Source organism: Sapajus apella, unplaced genomic scaffold (assembly GCF_009761245.1).
Source record: "Sapajus apella isolate SASKATOON/1434 unplaced genomic scaffold, GSC_monkey_1.0 scaffold32, whole genome shotgun sequence".
NCBI lineage: Eukaryota > Metazoa > Chordata > Mammalia > Primates > Cebidae > Sapajus > Sapajus apella.
Genome location: NW_022436972.1, coordinates 20,788,463 through 20,812,160, shown reverse-complemented (window position 1 = coordinate 20,812,160; position 23,698 = coordinate 20,788,463). Strand labels below are relative to the sequence as shown.

The 23,698-nt window shown below is 37.7% G+C and overlaps 1 protein-coding gene and 1 non-coding gene across 2 annotated transcripts in view; one reads left to right on the top strand and one right to left on the bottom strand.

The window, feature by feature from the left end:
• GTF2F2 (general transcription factor IIF subunit 2) overlaps positions 1–23,698 on the top strand; it is a 153,588-nt gene that overhangs the window by 26,607 nt on the left and 103,283 nt on the right. Inside the window, exons 3-4 of the mRNA XM_032294733.1 lie at positions 4,699–4,717; positions 7,274–7,418. Coding sequence (XP_032150624.1) covers positions 4,699–4,717; positions 7,274–7,418 — 164 coding nt within the window. The remainder of the gene's footprint in view (positions 1–4,698; positions 4,718–7,273; positions 7,419–23,698) is intronic.
• Positions 21,912–22,050, bottom strand: LOC116562553. The gene has a single exon (XR_004274007.1). It is a non-coding gene; the product is annotated as a U4 spliceosomal RNA (small nuclear RNA).

Genomic DNA, 23,698 nt, shown 5'->3' with positions numbered 1-23,698 from the left:
CAGACAATAAGCTCATCCAGTAGAGTGGGCCTGGGATAATGAGAAAGCTAGAAAAATTAATCACAAAATATTCATGGCTTTCACCCAGCAATTCCATAAATTTCTTTTTGTTTCTTTGTTTTTAATTCCATCAACTGCTAGGAACTTATTCCATGGAAGTAATAGGTAAGTGATGGAAAGATTAATATGTAAGGATAAATTAATGATGAAATATTCATGTCCTTTTGACATGTCTTCATCATTCTTTGAGCACCTCTTATTTTTTGACATAGAGAGATGTTTTAGACTCATCTTGTACATTTCTGCCTAAGCCCTGGACTTAGCCATTTTTCCAAGGAGTTGGCCATGGTTCCTTTTAGGGGAGAATGATATTTAGAAACTGAGATCTGGGTGCCCCAAATGCTTATTGCTGCTTCCAGGCCTTCTCAGTGAATAGAACTAGGGAGCATATGTGTACACACACACACACACACACACACACACACACACACCCTCATCCCTTTTTACATCTGCATTTCTATACTTACATATATTGAAATCACAAATTTGCACTAACATATCCAGTTCCAATATAATACCACATACTTAGTTCTGGTTTTCTTCCTTTTCTTACTTGTACCTCTTTTCCAAAAGTGAGAAACCTGGTTCCTGTTGTCCTTAATGTATTTACTTACTTGTTCAGTCTGTTCCCTGCTCCATATGCGAATACCCTACTCACCCTGCTTGGGCTGTAGCTCCCATCAGTGTGCTGCCGCTTTCGCTGTCCTCCACTGGGATACCCTCCTCACCCTGTTCAGGCTTCCTTTCTGTTCTGAGCCTTCTCCACTCCTCCATAGGCATGCCTCCTTACTCCGCTGAGGCTCCAGCATCCTGTTTCAGGTTGTCCTCCTATATGTGGTTGCTCTCGCTTGCTAGGCTCTGACCATTTCTTACTGAGCCACTCGTTTATAGCAATGCCCTCCTTACCTGATTGGTCTCTGATACCTCACCCCGGCTTGCCTGCTTCACCCCAGTTGACATCCTCTTCACCCCATTTGGACTATGACCATCTTACCCAACCCACTCTGAAAAAGATGCCTACCTTGTTTGGCTGCACCTAGTGGTTTTGAGCTCAATTTTTCAGTTAGGGGAAGTATAAATAGGAATTAAAAACAAAACAAGGCCTGGTGCAGTGGCTTATATCTGTAATCCCAGCACTTTGGGAGGCTGAGGCAGAAGGATCACTTGAGTCCAGGAGTTCTACCAGCTGGTGCAAAATAGCGAGACCCTGTCTCTACAAAAATAAAAACAGATGTTAGCTAGATGTGGTAATGTGCACCTGTGGTCGCAGCTACTCCAGAGACTGAGATGGGAGGATCACTTCAGCCCAAAAGGTCAAGGCTGCAGTGAGCCATCATCACACCACTATACTCCAGCCTGGGTGACAGGGCAAGACCCTGTCACAAAAATAAAACAAAAACAAGAGGCCAGGCATGGTGGCTCATGCCTGTAATCTCAGCACTTTGGGAGGCTGAGGCAGGCGGATCACCTGAAGTCAGGAGTTCAAGACCAGCATGGCCAACATGGTGAAACCCTGTCTTTAAAAAACAAAAACAAAAACAGGAGCCATGAGCACAGTTGAATATTGATATTATCTGATTAGTTTTCTTAACCTGGAAAAGGTGTTACTTATTGGCTGTTAGTGATAGTGAAAAGTCAGGCCCCATTGGTATTTTAAAAGTGTAAGAAAAAGGAAAGACATGATTAATACAAATTAAGAAAGGCAAAAGGAACGAGATCAGAGTCTAAAAAAGTAGCTGTGGGTATTGAGAAATGGACTCAGAGTAGTAAAGGAGAAAATGCCCCGCATTGTGAGAAATTTAGTGAAAGGATGGCCAGATGTTTGCTTCATTAATTTCTGAAGATAGCACTGTATTGTACAATAATTAGCATTTAAAATTTTGTGCACAGGCCATCATACAAAGGGTATATCATAGTTGTGAAGACGCTGTTATGATTATATATGTGTGAAAATGAAGTTGTCCTCTCCTCCTATGCTCCCTAATTGCATCTAGTTACCAAGCTGAAAATGTCAACATGATTTTTAATTCATCTTTTTTCCTGTGGTGCCCACTTCCAGTCATTTCCTCTTCTCTTAGTTCTAACAATTTAATGACCTGCTGTTGATCTCTTCCTTGCATTCTACCACCAGCCGCTTCAGGCTTTCTTTATTTTCTGTGTGGGTATTTGCATTAGCCTCAGTTGAATTCTGTAAACATTATGGATGTGTCTTCTGCATTTTTTCCTCTGCTTGTCTATAGCACCTCTGCCTTATAGGTAGCTAAACTAAAGGTAGTTATGTTCAATTGAGCTCTAAAAGCTAAATTCAGGAGTGTTAGAGAAGGGACTGTGGTGAATTTAGTGCCTGCCCCAAAATGCATGTTGAGGGTATTGTTGTCATGCTGAATTGGGGGCCAATCTTTGCCATATCTTTACTTCTTGTAAGAGAAGCTGGAAACTCATATTTTTATGTGAAATCTTAAAATTTTCTCACCTTTTTAAGATACTTCATCAACAAAAAGGAGTCTGACATTGCATTTTAATGTGTAAAAGACTGAGAAGTCCTACATAAACAAATCTGTGGAAAAATCTGGACTCCTTTGTCCTACATGACTCTACCATTTGACTCCAGGCTGCCATTCACTAGTGTCAGAAGAATGTGCTAGATATTTTCTTTTTTCACTAGGGCTATTCCCTTAGCCTGGAATTTCCCCATGTTTTCAGCTTCATCCCTCACTCACTTTCCTGGCTTTTTAGTTTGCATTTCCATAACAGGTACATTTATGGTGTATACCTTTGCCATAAAGTTTTTGTTGTTATGGCAAGATATAACTGTCTTATTTGTAGTTGTTCATGGATTGGACTTGTCCGTTTTCATTAAACTGGGACTTCCTTGAGGTCAGGAACCCACACTTAATACTGTACCATGTACCTAGCACAATGCATAGTGGATATATAGTAGACTCCTCATAATAGAATGAGTGATTAACTGAGCAAGTGAATGAAGGCAGGTTGGAAATAAACTGAATGTTATGGAGAAACAGTGGTTTTCTAATTTGTCTTCCTATCTCTAGTCACCTTTAGTCTATTCTGTATATATTTTCTAGTACAAGTTTCCTGTAGGAAATTTTTGTACTTGTTATTCTTTTATTCAAGCAATATCTTGCAGCTCTCCATTGCCCAAAGAATAAAGTCTGTACTTCGTACTGTGATATTTAAGAGGTTCCATGGTTGAGCTCCACTTCTGCTTTAGAGTTCATCTCCCACCCTTCCTTATTTTGCCTTTCCCTTCTAGCCAAATCTGATCACTCATTTGTGATCAGACCCTTTTGTGACTTTTGTTCAACTCTCACTTCTGATATTGTATTTCCCCACTTCAACTTATTGCAATCTTAGTACTCTTTAAAGCTCAGCTCAGAGTTCCCTGTTTGTTTGACCATTCCTTAACTCTTAAAATGGAAGAAATGGTGTCTTCCTGTCTGATCCTGGTGCATTGTGGCTCCCTTAATCGAATATTAAAATTTATCTCATTTTATAGTTTATGGATATGCTTATTTTGTCTTCTGCTGGCTGGGGCAGGGACCTTAAACTCAATACTTTGCATATAGGAGGTATTTAGTACATGGTTTTTAAAAATTAAGTTCTTATATAGGATTTATATTGATTTCGTATTTGTAAAAAAATTTAAAATTGACATTTTTTAAAGTAATTCAAATACAGTATATAGAAAATAGTGTGGAAAGATACTGTACCAAGATGTTAACAGTGGAATTATGGCTATTTTAAAACTTATTTTTTGTGTGTCTGTTTTAAAAATATTTATATAAGGGGCATATATTGTTTTATAATGGAGAAAAATGCTCGTAATTTAAATTAATTGCTCATAATTTAAACATCAATTACTTGATGTTTAAAATTTTGTTAGTAAATGAAACCTTTTCAGCTAGATAAAATGAATAGTAACATTTGATGAAGTATTATGTAGATCTGGTATTAAACAGGTATTAACATGCTGCCGAATGCCAAAAATGCTTAGAAATAAAGATAAGAATTGTAATAAGGCTAGGCACAGTGGCTTACACCTGTAATCCCAGCACTTTGGGAGGCTGAGGCAGGTGGATTGGAGCCAGCAGTTCAAGACCAGCCGGGACAACATGGTGAGACCTTGTTTCTACAAAACATTACAAAAGTCAGCTGGGTGTGATAGCACGTACCTATAGGCCCAGCTACTTAGGAGCCTGAGGTGAGAGAATTGGTTGATCCTGGGAAGTCAAGACTGCAGTGAGCCATGATCATGCCACTGTACTTTAGCCTGGATGATAGAGGGAGATCCTGTCTCAAAAAAAAAAAGGAAAGAAAGAGTAAAAGAAAAAAAGAAAGAATTGTAATAAGATCATTATTTGGACAAAATGGAACTAGCAGAGATTATAATAGTGTTAAGTGACATAAACTCATAATATACAAAATAATGATGTGTGAGTTTATTTTTCCTATAAGATTATAAATAGGATGGTTATGGGGAGCCAAAGGTAAATATTTGTTTATCTCTGTAAATGTAATGTTTTATGTAAATATGATTTTTTTAAAAACCTTTTAACTCACCTTTGAAAACAACTTGAAATCTAAATAATTAAATTTTTTTTTTTTCCTCTTCTCTAGGAATCAAGGAAGGACTGAGGTAAGATTATTTACATGGAAATTTTAGTTAAAACATAAGACTATCTTTTCATTAATAACAGTGAAAAAAGAGCATTTGAATTTTGGAAAACTCTACATCAGGTGATGGTTAGGAACATATAAAGGTATAAATGCCACTCTTGTGTGAATGAATGGACTCTTTTCTAGTTGTTCATTCTCAGAATTTTACTTCTTTGACCTACATTTTCCCTCTCTTGGTACCATGAAAATATCTTTAATACTCTGCTAATATATTAGTATTACTTCAGTGTGACAGAGGCATTTGATGTGGATTTTTGAGAATTTTAGATTTTGACCCGTTGAATCCAGTTTGTGATTTATAGTACTTATCATATATTAGAGAGATATTTAATAAATACTTTATCATCTTCCTGCATGCTTGGGAGATGAGTAATTTTGTTTATGAGTCTGCTTAGTGTAAAAATGTGTTGTTCTTTTGGGGAGATCTGGTATATAATAAAAAGCATTTTGAAAGAACACTTAGTATGTCTTTTTATTCCAAACTTTATTATTGAGCTATCCTTCTAACTGTTTAGTTGTATTTGTTAAAACATTCAAAAATAATACCATGTACTCATATGGGTGTCATTAAGACCTATAAAATAAATATATCCTCTGTTTATAGGAGTGTTTAAGCTTTTCAGAGTAAATAGTTAACTCCACCCCTCAACGTTAAGTACAATTGCTTTCTTAATATTATTAAAATACTCACTCATTCAGCAATATTATTTTCCTCCTATGTGTCATGCCCTCTGTTAGATCGTAAGGATCCAAAGATAGTAAGACATAATCCCTTGACCTCAGACCTCAGAGATTTTAGGAAAAAAAATCATCTTTTTTTTTTTTTTTGAGATGGAGTCTTGTTCTGTCATGCCTGCCTGATTTTTGTATTCTTCATAGAGACAGGGTTTTGCCACGTTGGCCAGGCTGGTCTCAAACTCCTGACCTCAAGTGATCCACTGGCCTCAGCCTCCCAAGGTGCAGGGATTATAGGTGTGAGCCACCTCGCCTAGTTGGAAAAAATAATTGCCACCTAACCTAGCTGGAAAAAAATAACCTTACTCCTGTTTTGGAAAGAGTTCTTCAGCCACAGACCAGAGAAAACATGAAATCTGTCTTTTTTCATAATGGTAGATTAGCCCCATTATTCTTTTTGTTTTTGTTTTTGTTTTTTATTTCTGTATTATTTTTAGTAATTTTTTTTTTTTTTTTTGAGACGGAGTTTCACTCTTGTTACCCAGGCTGGAGTGCAATGGCGCGATCTCGGCTCACCGCAACCTCCGCCTCCTGGGTTCAGGCAATTCTCCTGCCTCAGCCTCCTGAGTAGCTGGGATTACAGGCACGCACCACCATGCCCAGCTAATTTTTTGTATTTTTAGTAGAGACGGGGTTTCACCATGTTGACCAGGATGGTCTCGATCTCTTGACCTCGTGATCCACCCGCCTCGGCCTCCCAAAGTGCTGGGATTACAGGCTTGAGCCACCGCGCCCGGCCTGTAATTTTTATTTTATTTCAGGGGTACATGTGTGGGTTTGTTACATGGGTGTATTGCATGATGCTGAGATTTGGGCATATTTATTCTGTCACCCAAATAATGAACATGGTAACCAACAGGTAGTTTTTCAACCCTTTGTCCCCTCTCTTCCTTTCTTTTTGGAGTTCCCAATGTCTGTTGTTTCCATCTTTAGGTCTGTGTATACCCAATGTTTAGCTTCCACTTGTAAGTAAGAACATGTGGTATTTGGTTTTCTGTTTCTGTACTAATTCACATAGGATAATGGCTTCCAGCTGCATCGTTGCTGCAAAGGATGTGATTTTGGTGTTTTTTTTTTTTTTTAATAGCCCTATTATTCTGACAAACAGGAATAGATTGTCCCTCTTTTGTTTTTTTTTAAGAGACAAGGTCTTGCTGTGTTGCCAAGGCTGGAGTGCAATGGCTATTCATTGTGAGCTATAGCCTGTAACTCCTGGCCCAAGGAATCGTCTTGCCTCAGCCTCCCAAGTAGCTGGGATTATAGGTGTGCACCACTGTGTCCAGTTTACCTTCTCTTTTTATGATCAAGTATTAAGGAATTTGATTGTTTGTTTGTTTGTTTTTTTTGAGACGGAGTCTCGCTCTGTTGCCCAGGCTAGAGTGCAATGGCGTGATCGCGGATCACTGCAACCTCCGCCTCCCAGGTTCAAGCAATTCTCCTGCCTCAGCCTCCCAAGTAGCTGGGATTACAGGCAAGTGCCACCACGCCTGGCTAACTTTTGTGTTTTTAGTAGAGACGGGGTTTCACCATGTTGGCCAGGCTGGTCTCGAACTCCTGACCTCTCGTGATCTGCCCATCTTGGCCTCCCAAAGTGCTGAGATTACAAGCGTGAGTCACCGCGCCTGGCCAAGTATTAAGGCTTTTTAAATAAAGTTAAAGTGTTTAATGATATGACTGGAAAACACATTTTTTAAAAAATTTGATTTATAACTAAAATTATTTTTTACATATACTTTGAATATAAAAGTCTGTTATAATCTCTGGTTAATGTGTCTGTTAGGTGTCTTTTACTTTGAATGAGGATCTTGCAAGTATTCACGATATTGGCGGAAAACCGGCTTCAGTCAGTGCTCCTAGAGAACATCCATTTGTCTTGCAAAGTGTCGGAGGACAAACATTAACAGTATTTACTGAGAGCTCCTCAGGTAAGTGGGAATGGAATTATTTAATGTGATTCCTGTACATGTTGTATAGATTTTCTGTCTTAACATACATTCCCATTTGCTTTTTTAAGGTCATTACCAAGACTGTTCCATCTCTCATTTTGTCTGCCTCTGTTATTCATACCGTGCCGCTTCTCTGCTCTGTGTCTTTTCTTGTGATTAGTGAAATTTTGGCCATTACTTGAGAAGGGTTTAATTTCCATTTGGTATATGAATATATAGAACAAAGCAGATGGAAGAATGTAGTTCATTAAGCTGCCTTCTAAGATGTTGAAGAAACAGTATTCTGAATTTTGCCAAGATAAGGTCATCCTTGCTTGTTTTAGTAAATTGATATTCAGCAAGTATAAGTTGTAGTTAAAAAAAATACTGTTTCATATTAGGGAATATTTTAGTCTGAATTTTTCATCTTGTATGCTTTGTATATCAAGAGGCCCCTTTTATTGCATAGAGATTAACTTTTAATTGATACTGGCTTGCAAGAAGTTTCCACATAGAGTTTAAGATTGTATGTGTTTGCAATGAGATATTTTAACAGTTCAATAAATCAGAAGCAAATGTTTCCACTTGTGAATTAAATACAGAGGGAACTTTCTTGTGGCACACATTTAGCATGACTATATTTTCCTCGTTTTGGGATTTTTATCTTCATTGAGTTTAGAATACTATTAAAGCAACAGGCCACCTCAGTTTAATGGAGCTAATTTTCTCGTAGTTCAAAAAGCTTATTGATAAAAGAAAATATTTGTGCTTTTGTTGTATTTCATCAAACATTTTAAAGAAATTATAGTATGTTAAGAACACAATTGGTTAAAAAAAGGAACATCTTCCTAAATTTTTTTGTGGTATCTTGGATTACCAATAGCTACATAAAATGATCTAAAAAATTATTCTTTTTTTTTCTTGGATGAACAGTATAACAAAATGGCAAATTATAACACTTTATTTATATTGTTGAAGGTAGAAGGTTGGTTTCACTGCAGTTTTTTGATGCTGTAATAATTAGTAGTATAGTACTATGGGAGGTAGATGTTAAAGTAAAATGTTAAAGTAATGGTATCTTCAACACATCCATTTTACACTAGAGAAGATTCAACCCTTCAGCAAATATTTATTGCATGCTGCATTGTTCAGGGCATAGTATAGGCCTATCTATAGAACCTGATATTTGTCTGAAATTAAAAGCAAATTTGAGTGTATGTTAAGAGTTTTAGTTTTGGCTGGATGTAGTGACTCGTGCCTGTAATCCCAGCACTTTGGGAGGCTGAGGTGTGTGGATCACCTGGGGTCAGGGGTTCAAGACCAACCTGACCAATATGGTGAAACCCAGTCTCTATTAAAAATAAAACATTAGCCTCGTGTGGTGGCAGGCGTCTGTAATCCCAGCTGCTTGGGAGGCTGAGGCAGGAAAATCACTCGAACCCGGGAGGCAGAGGTTGAGGTGAGTCAAGATCATTCCACAGCACTCCAGCCTGGATGAAGAGGGAGACTCAGTACCCTCTCCCCGCCAACAAAAAAGTTTTACAACTCTGTACCTTTTGATTGATGGGATTTAATAAGATCTGTTGAACCTGGGAGATTTTCTCTACTTTTGCAATTGTCCCTAGAATGGAAGAGGCATGGCACCAAGATAGTAAAAAGAAGGCATAGCCTTGATCAAAGTTTGAGTTAGAGAAACTTGGACTTTTTTGGTAGAAAAAAGTACCCTATTTCAGATTTTTTATATCTTATTGACTAATTTTTTTAAAGCATGGTTTATTCCTGGTACTTCTACAAAGACAGTGCTTTAGAAAGCTAACATTTGTTAGCCTCAAAATTCGTCTTCCATTTTACATTTTAAAAATACTTCAGTGTTGTGATCTCTTTGAACATTTCATGTTCACGTTTCTGGCTACAGGGTACTCTAAAGGGAATGTTGTTTTATAAGGATTATCTTGGCAGGGATATGGAAGAGAATTAAGATTGCCTTCTTTATTCTGGGACTTGGACAGTATGTTCTTGCTTTGTAGAACTGTGGTAATACAAGTGCAGTCCTAAGTTGCTATTAGTTATAATACACTAACAGTTTTTTGCTTCTTAACCTCATTATTTCTGTTTCAAGTCATCGTTCCTTGATTCTTTGCACCTTTCTGTTTCTTAATTTCCTCATTTATGAAATGAGGATAATTTATTGACATTTATGTATAAATATGAATACATTTAAACACTTAGAACAATGCTCAGTATTTAATGACTGCTCAAATATTAGCTTTTGTTATTAATATTGTACCTTATTTTTAAACACTTAAAGTTTCAAGTTTATTTGAAGGCACGTGCATACATTTTAGCTCAATCTGGATGTATATCACTTGATAAAATTCAGCCAATAGGGATTTTTATATTAAATGTTTCTCAGTTGCCTACATGACCGAGAAAAAAGTTCTAGAATGGTTAGTAGTTTATCTCCTTTGAGGAGTCTTATGTATTTGCTATTTCTAGTCATTAAAGCAGCAGTTCTACAAGTGGGTTCCTTGGATCTCATGGAAGTCATAAATAGAACAGCAGGGGCTGTGTGACTACTGCGACATATTTAAATTGTTAGATATATGTTGTATATGTGTGTACTTTTCTATAGGATGGTACCAGAGCTTTCACTGGCATCTCAGAGGAATCTCTGGCCCAGAAAAGCTACAGAACCATTACCTTAGCGTTAACCTAGGTTGGTTATGAACTTGCCAAAGTATAAGTGACTAAGCCATTTTACAGGGAATAAACAGTTGATTTTACATTGAAATATAAATGAGGTAGGTATTATTTTGAATATTTTTCATATTTTTCTATCAAGCATAAAACTGTACCTGCTTTTCTAGGCACTTCATTTCTTTTAAATAGTGCACAGGTCTTTAAAATGTAGAGTTAGTAAGGAAGCTTGAAAGCACATTTGAGTTCAGTATGTTAGGAGTTTTAGTTTTAATAACTTTACTCCTGTTAATGTGATTTTGCTGTTTTTTGAGAGGTTCCCTTTGAGCCCATTTTCCTAATGATTGAATTTGGTACATTTGGGTATCTTTCAGGGAGAGGGAATTAGAGGGGACTAATGGTAAGTTTACAGTGTTTTCTCTTTAATTAAAATAATCTGCATGCCATCAACATTTTATGAACCCACTTAATTTGTTTCTTGTTCAATATTCAGTTGTTTCAATTCAAATTCAATATAGTCTGAGAGAATATATTTTATTTTTATGTGCTATTTTGGGTTACCCCTTCTTCCACCTCTGCTTTCCTCTGCGAAATTCAAAATGATCTTTTAATATTTCTCTGTTATTTTCATGGAACTCTCTCTTATCCATTACTCTTACCTCTCTGGAAATATCTCATGTGTTTGGCCTTATATTTCCCCACCTTGGGTCTTTATTTTAGTATTTTTATCTACTATTTCTTGGTAACTATAGATAATTTCTATTTTTTTCTCTCTTTGGCATCCCTACTTTTATTCAAAGTTAGATTTTCTTCTTTTTTTGTTTTTTCTTTGAGACAGTGTTTCACTATGTTGCCTAGGCTGAACTTCTGGGCTCAAGTGATCCTCCCACCTCAGCCTCCTGAGTAGCTGGGACTACAGGCATGCACCATCATATCTGGCTCTTAGATATTATTCTTTATAACTGCCAATTCTAGACAAAAATGTTCCTTCATCTGTTCAATAGATATTTTTGGTGCTAAGCCCTGTGCTAGAATAAGATTAGACTCCTGTCCAGTGAGGCAACTGGTATGTGAATAAATGCTTCAAGTGCTCTAATCAAGTTATGTACAAAGAGTAAAAAAACCATGTGTACTTTGCCTGAGGAAACTGGCTTCAGAAGTGGAGATAATATTTGAGTTGGACTTTGAAGTATATGAATAGGAAGAAAGATAGTGAGGATAAAATTTATTTTTCTAGCCTTCACGGATCTAATTCTTCGCTTTATATTCTTTTACCTGTCATCCTCTGTCATATCTATCTAAAAATTCACTAGAGCAAAAAACCTAGCTGTGGGTGTCATAGTCTAGGTTAGAGATGAAAAAAGTTTGAACTCGTGCAATGGGAGTGGAAAAGATGAATCATATTCTAGGCATAATAGAGGTAATTTTCTTTTTTTAAATATTTTTTGCCATCAGGTAAGTCAACCAGAATTAGAGGTTATTTTGACAGCTTTTGGTGATTATGCATATGGGGAATTGGAAGATCGAGAAGTCTAGAATGGTTTCCAGGCTTTTTTTGGCTTAAGCATCTGGATGGATACAAAAACCATTACTGAGTTAGAAAATATTGAAAGAAATGGTCAGGGATAGAGCTGATAACAGTGACTTTTTTTGCTTTCATATTTTATTACCTTTGACTCTTTTGTAGCAGTTCATTAATTCAATAAATTAATATTTGTGCCTGCTTTTTTCAGGCCCCCTTTTAGGCTTGGGATACTTTAACAAGCAGAGGCTCAACCCTTGTGGTCTTCCATCCTCAGGGGGCCCAGAGTGATTGCTGTAGTTATTACTGCCATATCTTCCTCTCAGGCATCAAAAGGAAGGCAAGAGGGGGAAGGTAAAGGGACTTTTTCTTTTCTTTTTTTTTTTTTTTTGCATTTTAGGTTTTGAGGCACATGTGAAGAACATGCAAGGTTGTTGCATAGGTACGCACATGGCAGTGTGATTTGCTGCCTTCCTCCCCATCACCTATATCTGGCATTTCTCCCCATGCCATATCTCCCCAGCTCCCCACCCCCTGCTGTCTCTCCCCTATTCCCCCCCCCATAGGCCCCAGTGTGTGATGCTCCCTTCCCTGTGTCCATGTGTTCTCATTGTTCAACACCCCCCTATGAGTGAGAACATGTGGTGTTTGATTTTCTGTTCTTGTGTCAGTTTGCTGAGAATGATGGTTTCCAGGTTCATCCATGTCCCTACAAAGGACACGAACTCATCGTTTTTTTTTTTTTGTTTGTTTGTTTTTGGAGACGGAGTTTCACTCTTGTTACCCAGGCTGGAGTGCAATGGCGCGATCTCGGCTCACCGCAACCTCCGCCTCCTGGGTTCAGGCAATTCTCCTGCCTCAGTCTCCTGAGTAGCTGGGATTACAGGCACGCACCACCATGCCCAGCTAATTTTTTGTAGTTTTAGTAGAGACGGGGTTTCACCATGTTGACCAGGATGGTCTCGATCTCTTGACCTCGTGATCCACCCGCCTCGGCCTCCCAAAGTGCTGGGATTACAGGCTTGAGCCACCGCACCCGGCCGAACTCATCGTTTTTTAAGCCACAGATGATTTTTTAAACTTTCTCTTGGCTAATCAGATTAGCTCAGTACTATATTCTGTGACACTTGGTTAGCCACTCTCTATATATATTGCCATGAGACATAGTTCCCAGAAAAAGCAGCAGCTAAGATTATTGATGGTAGCCTGCCTTATTTACTTTCAAGCTTGAATTTGGTAACACATACCAATTCCACATATGACTAAGAATATCTTCGTTTGTATTTGAAGAACAAAATACAGCAATGGAAATGCTCTTTGAAGATGCTGAATTACCAGTCCTTTTGAAAACTTAACTGAAACTGTAGAATTTATCATTTGTCCTATATGGTACTATCCTGCAAGTGTAGTAAATGAAAAATTAAGGTAAGCGTTTTCTTTTCTTTTTTTTGAGACTGAGTCTCACTCTGTCACTGAGGCTGGAGGGCAGTGGCAGTGGTGTGATCTCGGCTCACTGCAACCTCCACTTCACAGGTTCAAGTGATTCACCTGCTCAGCCTCCTGAGTAGCTGGGACTATAGGTGTGCGCCACCATGCCTGGCTAATTTTTTGTATTTTTAAGTAGAGATGGGGTTTCGCCATGTTGGCCAGGCTGGTCTCCAACTCCCTGACTACAGGTGTGAGCCACCACGCCTGGCCATGTTTTCATTTTTAAGTTGGATTGTTGGGTGCTTATTGGAAACATTAATTTGGTGCACTTCCTTATTTTTTTGGGAAACATTGTATCAGCTATATGATTTTGAGAGGTTTGAATTAAGCCTTTTGTATATGTGTGCATATAAGCATTCAAAGTACTTTTTCATGGAAATTTTTTTCTTGTTACTGGGTTAAAACATGAATTACACTCTGTTTCCTGAATTGTCACCAGATGTATATTACTACTTGCTATGCAGTGGGACTTTCTGAGACTTTATTTACCTTATCTTTCATAATTTAATTATTGTCATCACTTTAATGTAGCATTTCTTAAACTTTTTGATCTCAGGGCTCTTTTATATATTACATGCTAACATTTTTATTTAAAAATCTATTTTCCAAAAAAAAATAGTGAAGAGAGTGCCATTTTGCAGTTATTAATGTCTGGCTTAAAAGTCAAGCTGGATTTTCATCTTCACTTCTGTATTCCATCTATAATGATCTGTTTTGGATGAAGTATCTGAAGAGAGCCTACCTCTTGTAAATACAGAGTTGGAAAGGGAGGAGTAATTAGTGGCGTTTTCACATAGTTGTGGACATTCTTCTTTTGCTACTACACTAAAACTCTGCAAGTGGTAGTTTCTTAAAGGTCACTTGCAATATGGAATCTGAAATTTGATCAGCAAACCTTTTATACTCTCTTACATTAAATTCAGTGGTCTGTCTTGTATTTGGAATGAATATCTTACCCAGACATGATTTTGTAGCATCATATATCCATCATCTGGAGACTATTGGTTCCTTGAATTATGTAGTTCTTTTGAATGTTGACACGTTTCATTATAGAATATCAAAAATTCACATTCGTTAGCCTCACTACTGATTTTATCAGAAAAGTCTTTAAGTATAGGGAGCTGTCCAAGCCTGTAATCCCAGCACTGTGGGAGGCCAAGGCGGGTGGATCACGAGGTCAAGAGATCGAGACCATCCTGGTCAACATGGTGAAACCCCGTCTCTACTAAAAAAAAAAAAAATACAAAAAATCAGCTGGGCATGGTGGCGCATGCCTGTAATCCCAGCTACTCAGGAGGCTGAGGCAGGAGAATTGCCTGAACCCAGGAGGCGGAGGTTGCGGTGAGCCGAGATCGCGCCATTGCACTCCAGCCTGGGCAACAAGAGTGAAACTCCGTCTTAAAAAAAAAAAAAAAAAGTATAGGGAGCTGTCAAGCTTATGGTGGTAGGTACAAGTTCTTCAGACTTTAATTTTCACTTGAAAGTTGAATTTTATTAATGACAAATTCTGTCAGCTTTTTTTTTTTTAAAGGATGGGCTTTTTTCATTGATTTTTGAAAAAATATCTTTCAGATACTTGAGTCTGAATAATTATGCTTTATCTGTCAGTCATTCTTTCAAGTAGCAATGATCTTCCACAACAAAAGTAGCTAGCTCAGTGCTCAAACAGTTGCAACTGTGCTTTTCTTTGAGGCAATCATCTTATGTTAGTGCCCAGCAGAAGCATTTCATGTGTATTTGCCATTTGGTGTCACAGGATGTTAAGAGATGCGTACTCAAGGGTTGAAATTTAATAAAAACAGTTTTACTGTTCATCAAGGACATTCTGAAGTGAAACAGACTTTTTAAAAAATTGCTAGTGCTAGGTGGTAAAGAATATAGTGATATAGTTTGGTACCACTGCCTCGATTTGTGGCAGTACCAGTAGCTTTACCCACCGTTGCTTTTGCACTATCAGCAAATATCAACACAGTGAAGAGGGCGTGTAAGAAAATATTTTGACCTTGTGAACACACAGTCTTGAAGACCCCTAGGGATCTATAGACTGTACTTTGAGAATGCTAATTTAGCATGTTGTAGCATGAAAAGATTGCGGGTTCCATTTAAAAATACTTGGTGAAGGGCTGATCCCTTTTTATTGAGATGGCCTGCCTAATAGAGACACTCCTCCCCCCAGTGCTTCTTAGGGGAACCTCATTCATAACAATGAATTCCATGCCTATTTCAGTGTTTATTGCTGGTTTTAAGAATACAGGGGCCAGGTACATTGGCTCACGCCTATAATCCCAGCACTTTGGGAGACCGAGGCAGGCAGATCACCTGAGGTTAGAAGTTCAAGACCAGCCTGGCTAACATGGTGAAACCTTGTCTCTACTAAAAATACAAAAAATTAGCTGGGTGTGGTGGTGGGCTTCTGTAATCCCAGTTACTTGGGAAGCTGAGGCACGAGAATCACTTGAACCCAGGGACGGAGGTTGCAGTGAGCCAAGATTGCGCCGTTGCACTCCAGCCTGGACAAGAGCGAAACTCTGTCTCAAAAAAAAAAAAAAAACAATGCAGTACATATTTTTTAACCAGATTTGAACCACTTTTAAACTATTTCTTTTAAGCATGTATTTGTTACATGTTACACTTCTGTTGGTGGATAACCTTCCTTTGCCTTTACTGTCTTATTTAATTAATTCTCCTCACAACTGCACAAAGGAGGGACTTTTAAAACATCTTCATTTTGCAGATGATATGACAGAAGCTCTAAGAGATTGTGTGACTAGTCCCTATTTCCTGATATTTAGAAATATATTGTTAAAATAGTCTCTTTAAGTAGATAATAGAAATCTTGTGAGGTCTGCCTGGGTAGATGCTCTGTGGTGACTCCAGGTTGTCTCTTTCCTCAACTGCATTTCACAGGGCAGCCATCTTGAAGTCCCATTCACCTTGGCAGCTAGTGGTTCTTTCTCACTCTCCTGGTAAAGGCCCTACAGAAGTAGTAAGGAAGCTGTTTTTTGCTTACTCCTTCGATGAACAGCCTTGCCACTGAACATTTGGAATCATACCAGTTTCTGACAATCTTATACTTGTGAGGAGGAACAAACAGGAACAAAAATGTATGAGTTTGGTGTTTATTTCCTGAACTGCCACCAAGGTTGTGGCTGACTGCAGAAATTTAGTTTTGCATTTTACTACCAACTGCCTGAGCCAGGCCTACTCTCTGAAAAGTTAAACCTAATAGCAGAAAATGTTCCTTTATTTAGTGGTTAGCAAGAGACTTGTAAAAACGTTTGTACTCTTCGTATTCAGGTATTCATGCATAAATATGTGGTAGCTTTAATAATCTGAGGATGGGGTAAGGAGGATTAAAGAAAAAAAAACAGTATAGGATAATATTAAGATTTGGAATCATAAACTTATTAAAACTTAATGATTTACTCTCCAGTTTTTTAATTATGAAATATTTCAAACCTACAGAAAAGTCTAGCGAATAGTATAACCTATGCCTAACAGCTGTACTCTGTACATGTTGATATTTGCCATATTTCTTTAAAGCTAGAAAACATTTTAGGTTTCTTTTCCGCCCCAACCCTTACCTCACTTGCTAGCGGTTACTGTTGTCTTGGAGTTGGCATGTATTATTGTCATTCATTGTGACTAGTCTGCAGTTGCTAAAACAAAATGTTTATAGTTTAACTGGTGAAAACCAATCAAGTTCCTTGGAGATGTGTTAGGCAGTGTGCTCCAAATTTCTAGCAATTATGGAAGTCCAGTGTTTAGTTTGAGTAGAGATTTTTTTCAGTGTAGGTTATATCTTGACAACGCTTTTTTTCTTCTGTTTCTATAGTACGTAAATTAAACATTTTCTGGAATTTTAACATAAAGTAGGTGATCAAAAGTATTGTTTTTTATTTTGGTAATGCCGATTTTTATTTTGGTAATGCCGATTTTTATTTTGGTAATGTAGTTTCTTCTTCTTCATCTGTATTGTGATAATCACACTGACAGTGTTTTTGTTGTTGTTGTTGTTGTTGTTGTTGTTGTTGTTGTTGAGACAAGGTCTCACTCCGTTGCCCAGGCTGGAGTGCAGTGGCACCAATTCGGCTTACTGCAACTTCTGCCTCCCAGGTTCAAGCAATTCTTGTTCCTCAGCCACCCAAGTAGCTATAGCTGGGATTACAGGCATGTGCCACCATGCCTGGCTAATTTTTGTATTTTTAGTAGAGACGAGGTTTCACCATGTTGTCCAAGCTGGTCTCCATCTCCTGGCCTCAAATGGTCTGCCCACCTCAGCCTCCCAAAGTACTGGGATTACAGGAGTGAGCCACTGCGCCCAGCAACTGATAGTATTTTGAATATGAAATAGTATTTAGAGTATTCTTTCTCAGAAGACTTGATCTCTAATTTATGCAAAGAATATTGACACATTATTTTTTTCTTCAGTTTTATTTATTGCTATGAATCTATTAATGTGACCTAAACTTTTAGTTACCGTGTTCATGAATTCCACTTAAATTTTATGGTCTTAAATTTATTGAAGTTTGGGTTGTGATTCTACTAAATAAATATCTTTATTTAGTATCTCTGTTTTCTGTATATCTTCGTTTTGATTTTTATGGAGAATGTCAGAAAACATCATCAGGTTTTTACTTTTATTGTATGTTGTATTTGCCTATTCCTAAAATTCTGTGATACTCAGCTTTGATCAAACCTGTCTATTTCATATTTGGTAAAACATTTGGGAAGAACTTAGGCGCAATTCTTGTCATATCTGGAGAAAATGACAGGCTATACAAATATATTTTTCTTCCTTTTGATTTTCTGTAGCTTTCAGTTTATAAAGTTGGTTCTTTGTTTTGATTCATTGTATACTTAAAATCTTAGGCATAACTTGGTTTCTTTGCAAAACCAAACGTAACATAGTAAAATCAATTAAAAAATGTAAATTACACTGGGCACGCTGGCTCACGCCTGTAATCCCAGCACTTTAGAAGGCTGAGGTGGGTGGATCATGAGGTCAAGAGATTGAGACCATCCTAGTAAACATGGTGAAACCCTGCCTCTACTAGAAATACAAAAAAATTAGCTGGGCATGGTGGCGCACGCCTGTAGTCCCAGCTAATCTGGAGGCTGAGGCAGGAGAATCGCTTGAACAGGGAGGCGGAGGCTGCAGTGAGCCGAGATTGCGCCACTGCACTCCATCTGGGCAATAGAGGGAGAGTCCATCTCAAAAAAAAAAAAGTTGAGGTATTAAAACTTAGTTGAAGTATTAAAACTAAGTAATTGAAATAGTTTTAATTTATAATATTTTAATTAAACTCATTTTTCTTTGGCTTTTTCAAATAACATTATTAAAAACCTCATTCAAGGCTTTTGTGGCACATAAATATGGTCTTTTCCCTAGTTCTTTGAGCATAAGGTATCGTTATCCAAGTTTAAAATGTAAAAAATGCCATGTAACTGATTTTTCTCTCTGCAGTATAGCATTATGTTATAAAAACAGACAGCTTATTTTGTTGCCTTTGTATTTTTATTGCTTAGAAATATCTGTTCCGGGCCAATTAATCCCAGCACTTTGGGAGGCTAAGGTGGGCAGATCACCTCAAGTCAGGAGTTTGAGATCAGCCTGGCCACCATGGCAAAACCCTGTCTCTACTAAAAATACAAAAATTAGCCCAGCATCGTGGTGAGCGTCTGTAATCCCAGCTATTTAGCTCACATCTGTAATCCCAGCCAGAAGTTAGTTGCAGCCCAGCCTAGTCAACTTGGCGAAACCCCATCTCTACTAAAAATACAAAAATCAGCCCAGCGTGCTGGCAGACGCCTGTAATCCCAGCTACTCAGGAGGCTGAGTACAAGAATCACTTGAACCTGGGAGGTAGAGATTGCAGTGAGCCAGGATTGTGCCACTGCACTCCAGCCTGGACGACAGAGAGAGAGAGTCTCAAAAAAAAAAAAAAAAAAATTGAGAAAGAGAGAGAGAGGTAGTCTGTTGATATGGTGATAGCACTAGTATAGTAATTCACTTGGAAAAAAAGAAGATAAGACTTTAAAACTGACCTATTTCTTTAAAAAGCAATACATACTCTTTTTTCCTCCAAGAAAACATATTGAGTACTTAAGGTTTTCAAGTAAAGAAGTAGCAGCCCTAGTGTCCAAGCGTAGTGGCTCATGCCTGTAATCCCAGCACTTTGGGAGGCCAGGGTGGGTGGATTGCTTGAGCCCAGAAGTTGGAGACCAGCCTGGGCAAAAGGGTGAAAACCTGTCTCTACAAAAAACACAAAAAATTGGCTGGGTGTGGTGGCGTGCACCTCTAGTCTTAGCTATTTTGGAGGCTCAGGTGGGAGGATCACCTGAGACTGGGAGGTCGAGGCTACAGTGGGCTGTGATTGCACCACAGCATTACCGTGTCAGTGACAGAGTGAGACCCTATCTTTAAAAAACAAAATTACTAGTGCCACTTTTGGGGTACCCAATGCTGGTTAAAAGGCTATACAACAAAAAGTTGCATCACAACAGAGGAAGTGTTACCAAAAAATGAATTAGAGACCTACACTTGAACTGTGTTCTTGATTACATTGGTTTCTGATACAAAGTGCATACTTAGTACCATTTTATATTCTCGCAACTATTTGTTTTGGAAGAATTGGGGGAAGTTTTAATTATGGCATATAAATACACAGTGTTTACATCGTTACTAAGCAAAGATTTTATTTAGCTAAAGCTGCTTTATTAAGTGGACAGAAATACGTAACCTATTGAGCACTTACTTTGTTTACTATGGTGAGCACTTACACGGTGTGTATGCAAAATCAATTTGTGAGGTACTAGGCAGCGTAAGAAATAAAGAGGACAGGGCGCGGTAGCTCACACCTGTAATTCCAACACTTTGGAGAGGCTGAGGTGAGCAGATCACAAGGTCAAGAGTTTGACACCAGCCTGGCCAATATGGTGAAACCCCATCTCTACTAAAAATACAAAAATTGACCAGGTGTGGTGGTGGGTGCCTATAGTCCCAGATACTCAGGAGGTTGAGGCAGGAGAATTGCTTGAACCCGGGAGGCAGAGGTTGCAGTCAGCCGAGATTGCACCATTGCACTCCAGCCTGGGTGACAGAGTGAGACTCCGTTTCCAAAAAAATAAGAAAGAGAAATATAAATACAGAATATATTTCTATATATGGAATAGGAGAAATAGAATGAAAAAGTATATATAATATATACTATTATATATGTGATATATATTTTCTATATATATATATTTTGGAGACAGAGTCTTGCTCTGTCACCCAGGCTGGAGTGCAGTAGTGTGATCTGAGCTCACTGTAACCTTTGCCTCCTGAGTTCAAGTGATTCTCATGCCTCAGCCTCCTGAGTAGCTGGGATTATAGGCATGCACCACCATGCCTGGGTAATTTTTGTGTTTTTAGTAGAGACGGAGTTTTGCTATGTTGGCCAGGCTGGTCTTGAATTCCTGGCCTCAAGTGATCTGCCCACCTTGGCCTCCTAAAGTGCTGGGATTATAGGCATGAACCACCATGCCTGGTTAGTATTTGTTTTTATTTAGAACATTTCAAATGTACACCGAATAAAATAATAGAATAATAGAACAAATTCTATGTACCCCCACCCAACTTTAGAAATTTATAGTAGATTTTTAAATGTGCTATCAGTGATTAACAGCAAATTACTCTTGTAAAAAGATATAATTTCACTTACATATATTTGCACTTCTCTACCATCAATCTTGGTAAATTTTATCTCCTAAGGCTCTATGAGCCTATGTATCACTTGATAAAGTCAGATTATATCAAAGTAATACATCAAAGTGATATGTAGTTTCTTCACTTACTGTGGAGCTCAATTCATTTGTATATTTTCTATTTGGTTTGCTCTGAGGAAACAAAAATGATCTATCTACTCATTATTTGCAAATTATCAATATTTTTAACCTCCACTTTCTAGATGTATATTTGTGTTTTACTAGTGCAGTGGGTATCTTCTGGCAACATCTGGAAACATCTTTGATTGTCACAGTGGGTACATGCTGCTGACATCTAGCGATCAGGCACGCTGCTAAACATCCTGCAATGCACAGTACATTCCACAACAAAGAATCATCCAGCCCAAAATGTCAGTAGTGCTGAGATATAGAAACACTGGTCCAGTATAAGTGAAATTATTTTCGTGGACAAGCTATTTTAGTAAAGTTTTTTGTTTTGTTTAGTTTGTTTTTAAAAAAGGAAATTGAGATTAATCTTGAGGATTTATCTTTACCGATTCAAAAAAAAAATTTATTCTTGGCTGGGCATGGTGGTTCAGGCCCATAATCCCAGCACTTTGGGAGGCTGAAGTAGGCAGATCACTTTAGCTCAGAAGTTAAAGACCAGCCTGGGTAACATGGTGAAAGCCCATCTCTACAAAAATACAAATGTTAGCCTGGTGTGTTGGTGTGTTCCTGTAGTCCCAGCTACTCAGGGGGGCTGAAGTCGGAGGATCCCTTGAGCTGGGGAGATTGAGGCTGCAGTAAGCTGTAATCACACCACTATACTCCAGCATGGGCAACAGGAGACCCTGATTCAAATAACAGTAATAATTATAATAATAATAATCATCATCATCATCATCGTAACCACTCTATTTTTTCACTAGCTATTTTGTGGATTACTTCTTTAAAACAATTTGGGGAATTTAACACTATTACAAAAGCATTTTTATTCTATAGCAGTCCTGACTGAAGAAAATTATAAGAGCAATAAATATGATGTTTTTTTTAAATTTTTTTTTTTTTTTTTCCAATCTCCGTAGAGACTCAAAAATTGCCAATGCCAACTATATTTCAAGTCGTCATGGCGAGGTATTGGGAAAAGTTTTGAATTAGCAATTATCGCGCTTTGGATAAACCTCATTGGCTGCAATACTGCCACTGTGCAAAGCTTACATATGGTGTTTTAAACATGACTTTTCACTGCTCTTTTAAAAATTCTTACATTTGGAAAGATGTCTTCTCTTCTACCTCTCCCATTTTAATTCAAGCTTAAATTAATTTTTTAATTTCAAGTTTAAAGATTCATCACCGTAAAGAGAAAAATCTAGTATAAAATTGAAGTATGGCTGATTTCTCAGCTGTAAGTAGAGAAGATTTACTTGTAGGATTTTTCATCATAAAGAAAAGCTTATCAGGAAAGAAAATAAACTTTTCTTTCCACTGCCCACCCTCCCCTCTAGCTTTTAACCTTTTCATTCTGGAAAATTTCAAAACATACACAAAAGTAGAGAAATAGCAAACTTCCATATACCTGTCATTCATCTTCCAGTGATCAACAAGTAGTCATTCTTGTTTCAGCTATACTGAAGTATATGACTTTGTGTACCTCACAGGATTATTTTAAAGAAAACCTCAGGAGTATAAATTTTTCAGTACATTGTTTTTTTTTTGTTTGTTTTGAGATGGCGTTTCAATCTTCTTGCCCAGGCTGGAGTGTAGTGGTGTGATCTTGGCTCAGTACAACCTCCGCCTCCTGGGTTCTAGTGATTCTCCCCGAATAGCTGGCCTTATAGGCGTCTGCCATCATGCCCGGCTAATTTTTTGTATTTTTTAGTAGATATGGGGTTTCAGCACGTTGGCCAGGCTGGTCTCCAACTCCTGACCTCAGGTGATCCACCCGTCTCAGCCTCCCAAAGTGCTGGGATTACAGATGTGAGCTACTGCACCTGGCTTCTTCAGTACATTCTTCATACAGATTCCTTTTTAGAAAAATACATAACCATAAGATCATTATGATACCTAAAATAATTAACAATAGTTCCAAAATATCACGGTAGATCTAGTCACTGGGAACTATGTCATGCGTAAATTTCAGTGTTTTCTGATATTTTTTCTCTTTTAAGTACATTGTGTTTTCTGGTTTATGGTCCAACTCTATCAGAAGTCACCATGGACTGCAGTTATATAGCTTATAGCATCCGCTGGAGAAGGTATACTTCATCGAGTCATTTGTATTAGTATGAAGACATGATGTGGTCTTGCTGCAGAACTGTTTGAGGGATTTGGCTGATAAGGAAACGACAGAATAGAAAATTATTTCCAGAACAGTACTAAGGCACTGATGTCAAACTGGAGACAGTGTTGGGGAAAGTACAAAAGCTGTGTTCACTGAACATCATAGGGATTGTTTTCAGATTGCATCAAGTTAAAGTTAACAAGCAGATAAGTTGAGAAAGAAAATCTTGTCAGTGCAGTATGACCAAACTCTAGTGAGTAGGGGGCTTTAAAATAAAAATTAAAGCAAAATAGTAGCAGGTGGTATGATAATTCATGTGATGAATAGAATAAAAAATGTTATTTAACTTCATGGAGTGACTATGAATAAGGACTATATTGCTATATCTCAATATAAATATTAGGGACATTATATACAACTTGTATACAAGCCTCAATTTAGAGTATGAATTTCTTGCCTGGAATATTGATCAATACTTAAAACCAATTTTGTTGTAAGTTGAATTTAAAATAAATGTCTTGCAAGTTAGGTTTGTTGATTTATCTTTTTTTTTTTTTTTTTTTTTTTTTTTTTTTTTTTTTT